Source organism: Aethalodelphis obliquidens, unplaced genomic scaffold (genome assembly GCF_003676395.1).
Source record: "Aethalodelphis obliquidens isolate GAN/ISIS:26980383/991018 unplaced genomic scaffold, ASM367639v1 scaffold71, whole genome shotgun sequence".
Classification (NCBI taxonomy): Eukaryota; Metazoa; Chordata; class Mammalia; order Artiodactyla; family Delphinidae; genus Aethalodelphis; species Aethalodelphis obliquidens.
Window position 1 is genome coordinate 148,494 of NW_020838015.1, and position 12,838 is coordinate 161,331.

At 42.1% G+C, this 12,838-nt stretch overlaps 1 protein-coding gene across 1 annotated transcript in view; it reads left to right on the top strand.

Annotated features, from left to right (window-relative positions):
• Positions 1–370: 370 nt before the first annotated feature.
• XK (X-linked Kx blood group antigen, Kell and VPS13A binding protein) overlaps positions 371–12,838 on the top strand; it is a 52,015-nt gene continuing 39,547 nt past the window's right edge. Inside the window, exons 1-2 of the mRNA XM_027091273.1 lie at positions 371–831; positions 7,849–8,111. Of these exons, the coding sequence (XP_026947074.1) occupies positions 587–831; positions 7,849–8,111 (508 nt within the window). The 5' untranslated portion in view covers positions 371–586. The remainder of the gene's footprint in view (positions 832–7,848; positions 8,112–12,838) is intronic.

A 12,838-nucleotide genomic window follows, 5' to 3' on the forward strand; every position in this document is an offset into this window, starting at 1 on the left:
GGGTGCTTGTACTTTGAAAAGCATCTGTGTGGTCTGCTTATTTTTAAGTGACCGGAAACGCTGGTTCTTTGAGGAATTAGGCGTTATTTAGGTCCAGAAAATAGAGACTGGGCTGGAAAGGCATCCTGACCCCGATTCCGGGCCCCATGGGCTGCGGGTTTTCGAAGGGATGTGACGGTTTCCCACGCGAGCGCCGACCAAAGGGCTCTAGGACCCAGCGGCTGCGCGCGGGGCCGGCGGGACCCGCCGCCTCCTGTGGGGCTCGGCGCGGGCTATAGCTGGGCGCAGGTTCGCGGCCTGCCTACGGTTCGTCACCGCAGAGACGCGGCAGGCACTGAGGCGCGCGGGCGGCGCACGGTGCGCGTGGGCGTGTCCCGACCCGGCCGCGCGCCCCGCCCCAGCCCCGCGGGTTTGCTTGACCCCAGGCCCAGCTCCAGGGCCCGGGTCTCGCGCCCTTGGCGGGCAACGCGTAGCGCGGGAGCAGTTGGGGCCGGGCATGCCGGGAGCCCCCGGGACAGCCGCCGCCGCCACCGCTACCGCTACCGCCACCGCGTCTGTCGCCGGTGCGCGCCGCTGACGCGCGGAGATGAAATTCCCGGGCTCGGTGCTGGCGTCCGTGTTCCTGTTCGTGGCCGAGACGACGGCGGCGCTGTACCTGAGCAGCACCTACCGCTCGGGCGGGGACGGCATGTGGCAGGCGCTGACGCTGCTCTTCTCACTGCTGCCCTGCGCCCTTGTGCAGCTCACGCTCCTCTTCGTGCACCGCGACTTCAGCCGTGACCGGCCGCTCGTGCTGCTGCTGCACCTGCTACAGCTCGGGCCACTCTTCAGGTGCGTGCGGGACCCCCGGCGGCGGGGTCGGGCCTCCCGGGGGAGGGGACAGGTGGCCGGCGTCGCGGACCGGGCCCACGCCGGCCCCTCGGCTCCTGAGCTCCACCGTTGCTGTCACAGGAATGCGACAGGAACCTGGGAGAGTGGGAATCGAGCCGGGGCGTACCGCCTTCCTGTTAGGGGCGAGCGTAGGAAATTGCTGATAGTCAACTGAATTTGACGAACAGAAAGGTCAGTTTTATACACTTCGACCTCATAAAAGACATGCTTTCCCTGAGATCAGGTGAGATCTGGCAGGATGAGTTTGTGTCATGACGGGCCCTTAGGAAGTGGGTTCTAAATGGCCGTTAGAGTAGAAGTGTATACAGCTGATTGAATTTAAATTGATCAAACACGTGGAGTGTGCCAGGCACTGTTCTGCACTTTTTACAAATATTAACTTACGTAATTCTCATACATGACACACATGACTCTAGAAATCCACGCATCTTTCTTTTCTCTCGGATGTGTAACACACGGGGTTGTAGAAATGTCTTCGAGGCCCTGCCTAACTTCTAAACGCAGTCAGTGAAGTTGGAACACAAGTGTCATGAAGACCCCAACACTTGCTGGGCATTGAGAAAAACTGTTAGTGACATTTCTGGAAATTAAACTGTATTAACACAAAGCAAGTAGAAAAAGAAATCCCTGGTAATGAAGTAGAGTTTGGCTTATCTAAAGACCATGAAGAGAGTTTTAAATGTGTTGTTTTGATATCTTTCATCTCTGTAGGAAAAGCAAAACAAAGGGTTTCTATCTGGATTAGAAACAAATTTATAATACTGAACTTTAGATGTAGGTGGTAGAAGAATTGCAAGAGGTGGAAAGGCCAGAGACGCAAGAGTAGTAATTTCTGGATGATGGAGTTATGGGTGATTTTCATTTTCTCCTGAAAAATATAGAAAAGTGCATCATTTACTCTTTTATTATACTTTTCTACATGTTTCAGCTTTTATAGAAAAAATATTTTAACTTTATTAAAGAAAGAAAGTTTGGTGCTTTGGAGAGATAACTTCTCAACTATAAATAAAGTTTCAACACCATAAAGAGACCTATTTCCAGAAAATTCTGAACGGGTCAATGTCTTTTTGGGGGAAAAGCAAAATAAAACATAAAAAACAAAGGAATAAACAACCCGCTTCCGTTAACAAGGGCGCTTTCATTCTAATGCAGCTGATTTCTTTCAAGAAGATATTGGACCCACGCTGAGATACGCAAACTGTGGTTCCAAGCCTCTTAGCTTCCAGATGAAAAGAAAAGCAACTTGATGTTGTGTATTAGTGTGACTTAATATCTTATTGCAAGTTCTTCCTGCTGACTGTTTGCTTCTATTCTAACTCTAAGACATCAGCTTCACATAAAGATCAAAATTATTTCCCCCAAACAAAGGAGAGTCTCTCTTCCCTTCTTATCGATTGAACTTAGTAATATTTTAAAACTGTTTTGGGATAATTTAGCTCTGTTTAATTTGGGGTGGGTACTAACTAACCAAACTCATGTTCTTTTTAGGTGAGATGATGTTTTTGAGTTCACTCAGTTCAGCTGCATTACATTACACTGTAATAATTATGGGCTAAAGACCGCAAACTAGGCCCCGCTCCTTCTTCAGGGAGGCATTGGGAGAGCACCATATTTCATTTATATCAGTCTTATATTTAAAACTGTAGTTGCAATTTGAAGGGTTGTTTCCTCATTAAGCCTAGGTTGGAACAATACAAACATTGAATAATGTCTTGAATTTATTTTTTTCTATTTTAAGGACAATCTTACTGTGAATGATAATAGATACTCTGGAAAACCAGAGTGGGGAAAAGCACCTCTTAACAACAGCAAAATTTGTTTATCATTCTTTTACAGTTATGTTAACTTTTTAAATTAACTGGGAGAAGGAGTAAATATAAATGAGTTACAGGTTCTAGGAATTTTCCCCCATTCTTCTTCACTGGTATAATGAGGAAAAATGGTACATAAAAATCTGGCTTTATAAAGTAAAAGCTAAGAAGTTCTAGTAATTTTTTTATTCAAGTATAGTTGATACACAATATTATATAAGTTACAGGTGGACAATATATAGTGATTCACAATTTTAAAGGTTATACTCCAATTATAGTTATTATAAAATATAGGCTATATTGCCCATGTTGTACAATATATCCTTATAGCTTATTTTATACCTAATAGTTTGTACCCCTTAATCTCCTACCCCTATATTGGCCCTCCCCCTTCCCTCTCCCCACTGGCAACCACTAGTTTGTTCTCTATATCTGTGAGTCTAGTATTTTTTATAGAACATTGCAAGATGATTCACCATTGTACTTCTCTCTTTAGTAAACTTTCAAAAGACTTTAAAATAATAATGGCCTAAGTTTGAAGAGTTTTCTTGTTGCTTGCAAAGTGCTTTTACATACAGTATTTAATTCCATCCACTGTAAAACCTTGTGAGCTAACTGTCATTATCTTTTTTTTACAGTTGAGAATTGAGGCTCAGTGAGATTATGCAAGTGGCTTTTCTTTCTTTTTAACCAGTTTGGTTCTTGTGTAGCTTCTCAGAGCATGTGTGTCATAGGAAGATAACGTGGCGTATAGGAAATCATAATCAGTATTTCTTTTGAAAACGTGTTTTTATTAACTACCTTAGAGGGTCTCTGGTACCACAGATTATTTGTGCTGACACCAACATGCATGGTTTCAGCTAAGGAATAAACTCTTTCCACTATGGCGCTTGAAAATGGGATAAAGTGGGAAAAAAATAGATCAACCTGCTGATTACCTACATTAGGAATCAGCAAACTATGCCCCACAGGTGAAATCCCCCTATGGCCTGTTTTTGTAAATAAAGTTTTATTGGCACACAGCCACGCTCATTCATTTCTGTGTAGTCTGTGGCTGCCTTTGCACTACAGTGGCAGAGTTGAGTAGTTGCAATAGAGACCAGGGCCTGCAAAGCCTAAAATATTTACTCTTTGTAAATACAGAAAATGTTTGCCAAACCTTGGTCTACACAATACTGAAAAACTACCTTGAATGATTTTGATGAAAATACTTAATTTATGGCTACATTTAGACAACTTCTCAAGTAAAACAAAACAAAACAAAACAAAACTCGTTTGGAGTAATTGTATGAGTCTTGCAGAATTCCAAGAAGAATAGTAGAGTGTGTTTCTTATCAGCTTTCTTAACCAGTAGTGGCAAATAGCAGAAGTCTTAGGGCCTTTCACAAGTTTATTAAACACCTACTACATGTGAAACTCTGTGCTAAGATTTTTATTAGTTGGGAAGAACAGTGGATTGCAAGGGGGTACGCCTGGGTTTCAGGGCCACCTCTGTGATTAGCTCCTTCTGGGACCTTCTTTCATTTCCATTGGTAGACTGCAAATGCTTTCCATTAAACACAGCCCCTCCTCAGCATCCAGAGAATTGCTTTTTCCTCTGAACCTTCATTTTATTCATTCAGCTCTTAACATGTGCTGGTGTTTCACTTGTTTGTTTGTTTTAGTCTTTAAAAATTCTGAGCTTGGGCTTCCCTGGTGGTACAGTGGTTGAGAGTACGCCTGCCGATGCAGGGGACACGGGTTCGTGCCCCGGTCCGGGAAGATCCCACATGCCGCGGAGCGGCTGGGCCCATGAGCCATGGCCGCTGAGCCTGCGCGTCCGGAGCCTGTTGCTACGCAACGGGAGAGGCCACAACAGTGAGAGGCCCGCATACCGCAAAAAAAAAAAAAAAAAATTCTGAGCTTGATTTTATTATTCAAGTAAAATATATTTGTTGTTGAAACAACAGAAGGGCAGAAAACAGATAAGCACAACTAAAAAAATTTTAAAGTTCTAATCCAGCTAACTAAAGAAAACAATTCTTAATGTTTTGTTGTATATCCTTACTAATATTTTTACAGTGGTAAGCTGGTAAACCGTAAACTGTCTGGGGGTGGCAGGGCGGGAGTGGAAGCCCTGATTTGTAGTATTTGCTGATTTCTGTGATTTAAGTATTTCCATTATGGCCTATTTCAAGTTATGAAGTTGTTTAAGAACTGGCTCACAAAATTCCTAACTATTGGGCTTCCCTGGTGGGATGGTGGTTAAGAATCTGCCTGCCAGTGCAGGGGACGTGGGTTCAATCCCTGATCTGGGAAGATCCCACATGCTGCAGAGCAAGTAAGCCCATGTGCCACAACTACTGAGCCTGTGCTCTAGAACCTGCGAGCCACAACTACTGAGCTTGTGTGCTCTAGGGCCTGCGTACCACAACTACTGAGCCCACATGCTGCAACTACTAAAGCCCGTGTGCCTAGAGCCCATGCTCTGCAACAAGAGAAGCCACCACAATGATAAGCCCGTGCACTGCAACGAAGAGTAGCCCCTGCTTGCTGCAACTAGAGAAAGCCCGTGTGCAGCAACACAGACCCAATGCAGCCAAAAAAAAAAAAAAAAAAATTCCGAACTACTTAATTGTCTCATGAGTCAGTATGAGCCAGCTCAGGCACTTTACTATTTACGTGTATAGGTGTGTATGTGTGTGTGATTTGTGTGTATGTATATATATGTAATTTTCTTTTTATTAAAAATGGAATTTTCTATATATATTCCATTGTAATTTACTCCTTTTGCTTACCAAATATAGGAAACATTTTTATATATCAGTATATGTATGTGTATACTGTCAATTTTAAGGACTGGATAATATTTCATTGAATACATATATTAGGATTTATTTAATCATTGTTTTATTTGAGGACCTTTAGAGTATTTCCAGAATTTTGCTATTACAAATAATGGTATGATTCAAATTTTTGCAGTAGGCTTCCTTTCTAAGTGAGGAAATATATGAGAAATATCTTATAAACTGAAAGTGCTATATAAATATTAGTTGTATTAATTATTTATTATCCTTATTATGTATAGGTCCCATATTCTTGCTTAGATTGTGAGCACCTCTGAATGAGGCGGGGTATCCAGCTATCTTTGCATTCCCCACAGCACTTAGCAGAGTGCATCTGCATTCATCACATATTTGAGAATAAAGAAGATGGTCAGTTTATTCTGTCTTCTAGTCCTTGTTGTGGTCAGTGGTCCAACAGTGTAAAGTTGCTAGGCCTCAAGCAGTCCTCAGTCATAGATTTGAGTTTTTCCTCAGAACAAATTCAGTTGGATAAGCTGGACTTGAACTCAAAACCTTGAACTTCATTGTTTTCAGCTGAACAAGCTGGTCCACACTGTTTTACATATTTTCATGTAATAAAGTGTCCATGACCCCAGTGGACAAAATGTAGCAGATAATTGCCTGTCACTCTCCCTCCCCTTCCCCCCATACTACTACGTACCTTTTTTTCTCTCAGGAACAAACGAACAAGGATAATAATCACAAAATATATCCAGTTTGTATTCACTAAAGAAGTTCCTGCATTTCGTTTCTTACATCAGGTTTTATTCTTTCAAATTATGCGTGTATTCTTGTTGCCCTGGTTGCCTCGAGGTGAGAGAACAAAGTTAACAATACTCAATAAAATAAACGAAGCCATAAAATCTTCTGGCAGCATTATAAGGTTGTTATAAAAATGCACGTTTGGGGAAAAAAATGTCCTTTAACAATTTTTAAACCTAAGGCCATGAACGTTTTTCTTATTCCTAGGAAAAAAATACTTTTCCCCAACATTTTCTTATGAAAATTTACAAACATACAGAAGACAACTTGAAAGAATTGTACGGTGAACACCCAAGTACTTGTCACCTAGATTCTACAGTTAATGTTTTATTTCACACATCTGTCCATTCCTATATCAATCCCTCAATCCATTTGTGAGTGTGTGTGTATAAATCGTGTACGTCAGTACTCTTCCTCTCTTTGATACCCATATCATTACCTAAAGAGGGAAATCCAATTTTAAAAGCCAGGTACTCTATCAGTCTAGAAAGGTGACTGCTTAAGGCTCCATCCCTAGGGCAGGCTTGAAACTCCATAGATAAGACAGAGCTGGCAGGCTTCCAGGCATGGTTGACTTTAGTCATGTCCCGTAAAAGCTTAAGAGAGCAGAGATGGTAATGTGGTCTTCCAGGGGAATTCTAGATGGGAAACTACTGGGGGATCTTCCAACCATAGCTGCTGTTTTTTTTAAATATATATAAATTTATTTATTTTATTTTATTTATTTTTGGCCGCGTTGGGTCTTCGTTGCTGCCCGTGGGCTTTTCTCCAGTTGCAGCGAGCGGTGGCATCTCTTGTTGTGGAGCACGGGCTCTAGGTGCGTGGGCTCAGCAGTTGTGGCTCAAGGGCTCTAGAGCGCAGGCTCAGTAGTTGTGGCGCACAGGTGTAGTTCCTCCGTGGCCTGTGGGATCTTCCCGGACCAGGGCTTGAACCTGTGTCCCCTGCATTGGCAGGCAGATTCTTAACCACTGCGCCACCAGGGAAGTCCCGTAGCTGCTGTTTTAACTGAGGTGATTTGGGACATCTATTAGATGTGAAAAATATATATGTGCATATATCTATATCTATATATATACACAAATATATGTGTGTGTGTATATACATGCATACACACATACCCATATACTGTATTATCTCCATAACAGTGCAGCAAAGTAGGTTTTATCTCTGCTTTGTAATTGAGGGAAAGGGCTTGGGTTAAATGACATGTCCAGGGCTGCACAGCTAATATGTGTCAGGAAGGGAAATGGAATGTTTTTCTGTGGCTCTGGAGCCTGAACCACTTCCTATTCCATTCTCTACTTGGTTTCCTTGCCTCAGTGGCCTTCGGTATCACCTCTGAATTTGGTTCACACTCAGGCCAGTTGGCCTGGTGGAGGGCCTCAAGAGGACTGCATGCTCAGAACTGGTCCTTAGAGAGGATGATTTTAGAGGAGAGGCTACGGTTCAGAGTAACCAAGTCAAGGCTTTGAGAATCAGGCTAAGTGAAAGCAGGGTAACTGAGAAAAGACAGAATCCTGTCTGCCTCTGATTATCATGACTTGCTGGTTTGTTTCCAGGTGTTTTGAAGTCTTCTGCATCTATTGTCAGTCAAACCACATTGAAGAGCCTTATGTCAGCATCACCAAGAAGCGACAGATGCCAAAAAATGGCCTCTCAGAGGAAATTGAGAAGGAAGTGGGCCAGGCAGAGGGCAAGCTATTCACCCACCGATCTGCATTCAGCCGGGCATCAGTGATCCAGGCTTTCCTGGGCTCAGCCCCTCAACTGACCCTGCAGCTGTATATAACCGCCCTGCAGCAGGATGTCACTATCGGAAGATGTATGTATATTTTTTAATTTCTATTTGCATTTGGGAATCAAAGTGGAGAGCAAAACATAAGGTTTATCTTGTTTTTGGCGAAGTTCGTTTATATGTGCATCCAATCCTAAGTCTGTGTTCCAGTTACTAAGCTCAAAACATAGTGAAGTAAAATAATAACGACGTTTATTTTGCTTATGAATCTGCCCTTTAGGCAGGGCTCACCTATGCTCCACTGTGTATTAGCCGGGGTGGATCAAAGATGTAGAGTTAGAATCCATTGAGGACTCATTCACTCGCATTTCTTATGGTCGATGCTGGCTGTTGCTCGGGGCTTCAGATCTTCCCCACTTCATCTCTCCATGTAGGTTAGTTTGGGCTTCCTCACAGCATGGTGGCTGCTTTCAAGGGCAAGTATCCGAAGAGTGAGAGAGGGCCAGGTGGTAGAGTATCCCTTTTGTGATCCAGCATTGGAAGTCATGCAGCATCACTTCTGTATTTTCTTTGTTGAAGCAGTCAGGAATCCTGTAGAGGTTCAAGGGAAAGGGAGGAAAGGAATCTCTGACTTTTGTTGGGGAATGGCAGAGTTCTAGAAGTTCACTGCTGTGACCATTTTGGAAAATACAACTTGCCGTAGGCTGAAAATACAGCCGCCAGAGGCTGGGCCTCTTTGGTTTTTGCCTCTGTCATTCAGTGATAGTTGTAAACCAGCTGATACACAGTTGGTTGTAACAGCTTTTTTGTGGTGAATGAGGGAATCAAGAGCACTGTCCTGTTTTCTTGAAGTTCTAATAGGTATCTCAGCTTTAAAATGAACACAGTTCTCTAACCTTTGGGCTATTCTCGCATCATCAAATTGAGGGCAGGTTTTGATTAAGCCATATTTTAAAGAAAAAACCTGTACATGCATTGGACACAAGTGAAAAACCTTCATATGAAAAGAGGAAAGAATCCTTCACAAATATTAATATTATTAGTAAATGAAAACCAGATATTCTGGTAAGTTTTGCTATATAGATAAACAAAAGTGAGTTAAAAGCCTTAGGCTGAAAAAATACATATTTAAGACAGCACTGAAACTGGAATCTTTTAAAATAAATCACTCATTAATCTCACTTCCCTCAGTATTATCCTCTTTCTGCCTATAATCTAGGCTGGATGGTAAAATGACTTTAATTTATGGCTGGGTCACAGGATATTTGCATGTTACAACTGTATCCCTTATCCAGGTTACCTCAGAGTGACTGTAATTCTTAAGATATATCAGGACTTTAGGTTGAGATCTTGGACCTTGGTGGATTAACATTTATGTGAAAATGCCTCCCACAGCCCCAGGTAGACAGTAGGTGCTCAATAAATGTAGCAGCATCCTTGTTCTCTAAGGACTTATAACTAGAATGGGCATTGACCAAGGTGAGTCCTCTGCATGCCACTATACCCTTTTCCCAGTTCATTATTTTTCTATGTGGCAGGAACACAGCAAGAGACCAGATGTGGTGATAACCTATTTGATTTTTACAAGTAGATTCAATTTTTTTCTCAAGTTATTGAAAATGAAGATTGTCTTTTAGTTCAGAAGTTGGCAAACAGCAGCCCATGGGTGTAATCAGGCACTGCTTGTTTTTGTAAATAAAATTTTATTGGAATGCAGTCACACCCTTTCATTTACCTGTTCTCTATGTCTGCTTTGTTTGTTTGTTTGTTTTTTTAGCAGAGTTGAGTCGTTGAATAGTTGCAACACAGAAAGCATGGGCCACAAAGCATAAAGTATTTACTGTCTGGCTCTCTACAGAAAGTTTGCCAACCCTAGTTACAGTTTTTCAGATAGAATTCTATTCAGGAAAATGAAATGTCTATCTCATAAAATATGAGATATCTCATAAAATGTCAGTGTCACAAAGAATATCTGTGACATGCCCCCCAAGAACTTGGAATAAGTCCTCTGAGAATTAAATGATCAATCAAATATATAGAGAGAAAGGAAGTGGGCATGGTCCTCTTAAAAATGTAGATGACTGCCAGTTGTATAGGTTTTGACTAACCCTAATCACTGCCTTAACATATCTGAGGAAGGGATCCCTCACCCGGAAGGGGAAAGGCAGTTGTAATTGGAGGACAGGCTGGGGTGTGTCACAGAGGCAAACATTGGCAATATCTGTCATATGATTAGGAATGCATTTGGTGCAAGGAATAAACACTTGACTACAAGGTTAAACAACCCATTATTTTGCTTATCTAAGATGAAGTTGGAGTTAGGCCGTTGCTGGCATTATATCAGCTGCTCACAATGGTAGAGTTGATGTTCCTGAAGTTCCACTGGTCTTTCTTTTGGGTTGCTACTGCATAGAATCCATCGTAGCTGCATTCAAGGTAGGAAGAGGGATGAAGGCAGAAGGGCGAGTGTCTTTCTTCCTTTATTAGTAAGGAAAAGCTTTCCTAGAAACCTCCCTAATAGACTTTATTTAGGTCTCATTGACCAGGACTGGTCACATGGTCACCTCGGTGCAAGAAATGCTAGGAAAGCTGGGCATAGAAATGATTGCCACCAGTGGCTTACAGCAGCATTCCTTCAACTTTGCTGACGTTGATTAGAGTCACAGGAGGTGGAGGGGGGGGGCTGTTAAAAATCTACAGATAACCTGGAAATTGTGATTTGCTGGGTATGGAATGGGAGCCTACGATATGTCTCTTGATTTTTTTCTCTTTTGTTTTTTAAATAAATGCTCCAGGTAATTTTTATCTTCAGCAAAGTTTGGGAACACTGGACTAGACTAGTCATAACCTGCCCAGGGTTGGGCCCCTTGCCACCCACAAGGAAATTATGTTTTCTTAAACTAAGAGGAGGAATGGATATTGAGTGGGCAGCTAACAGTATCTGCCACACCTTGTGTCCAGACCGATAGAAATGTCCATTCTTGACAGGAGAGGGACATGAAGTCCATCAGAACCTGACCCCATTCAACTTTCAAAGTCTATATAACCCCTCCTCTCTGATTCTATGCTCACTGAGCAAACATTGATGAATTTGGCCGTGGCAGAGCTTAAAGGGGAGGTGGAGCTGGCCACGTGGTCCACTGGAGAGGTTTTTGTTAATTGCAGTATAATGCATATAACATAAAATTCACCATTTTAAGAGTACAATTCAGTAGATTTTAGGATATTCACAGTGTTGTGTAACCATCACCACTATCTAATTTTAGAATATTTTCCTTACGTAGAAAAGAAATCCCATACCCGTTAGCAGTCACTCGTCATTTCCCCTCCCCAGACCCTGGCTATCACTAACCTACTTTCTGTCTCTATGGATTTTCCTATTGTACATATTTCCTATAAATGAAATCATACATTATTGGAGAGTTTTTTTTCCCATAGTCAGTGAATAATGGACACTGTCTATGAGCCTCAGTCTTTGCGTGAGACTAGTCAGCTCTCAGGGGCTTGATTAAGTCTCTGGACCTTGGAAGATAGGTTGGTCTGAGGCCCAGGTGAGTGCACCAAGGTTACTGTGCTCTGTGAAGGCCCCCGCGTCCTGCCATTTGGCCTGCCTGGATCTCAAAGTGCCCTTGTCTCTTCCAGTCAAGGTGGTCCTGTTGGTAGTAATGATGACTGTTTCTCAGATCCTTGCTTTGTGCTAGGCACTGTGATTGGCATGATTGTGTTTCATGTTCACAGCATCCCTGTGAGATAGATCTGATTACCTCCATCTTATTAAAGTTGGAAATTGTACTCATTGTCTACCAGAGGAGGCAGGATTTGGGGTTAGATTTATGTGAATTCATTCATGAAGTCAATGAATATGTATTGAAAACGTCCTGTGTTCCTGACCTTGTGCTGGGCTATGAGGGTAAAGTGGTGAACAGGGTGGACCGGCACATATCCTTTTGGAACATGATAGAGAAACATGAAACAGATAGTCATATACTTATTTTATTTCAGGTCAATCCTGCAAAGTGAAAGTCCTGTGTAAGGGTCTATTGGGGGAATCTAACCAAGTCTGGGAGATGAGGGAAAATTTTCCAGAGGAACTTAAGTTGAAACCAAAATCTGGTAGATGAGGAGAAGTCAAATGAAGGAAAAGCAAGAAAGGGCATCCCAGCATTTCACACTTTATCCCAGAGGCAAGAGGAAGCCATTGATGATTTTTAAACAACACAGTATCATGATCAGATTTAGTTTTAGAAGCTGATTACTCTGGAAAATGGATTGGAAGGGGTGAGGGGAGAAACAAGGAGGCCAGGAAGTGGGCTGCTACAGTGGTCAAGTTGAGAATGATAATGGCTTGGGCTGGAACAGGAGAAATGAGTTATTGGAGCCATATTAATGATGTAGAAGTGGAACAAGGTGATGATTGATTGAATGGGAAGGTGAGGCAGAGAGAGATGTCAAAAATGGTTCCCAGGTTCCTGACATATATTATTTCGTTATATCCTGCCTCATTACAAAACAAGGACTTGAGACAGGGCTTTTTAGCTAGTTCTGTGATACTCTCTGTGGAAGATACCCTTCTGTCCTCTCTTGTGGACACTGGTAAATTAAATAGTAATATTATATAAACCTACCATCTGCAATTCAAGCAGTTCTTGTGATTACTAAATATTACTGGACTTATTTTTGAATGTATCCCATTGTAAACACAATTATAAATCTCATTCTCAGATGAAACACCTAACCTATGATCATTTATTTGAGAGAGGAACAGAGTTAGCAGTGGCTGAATACATGTTTTAAGATGTATAAGTATATAAATT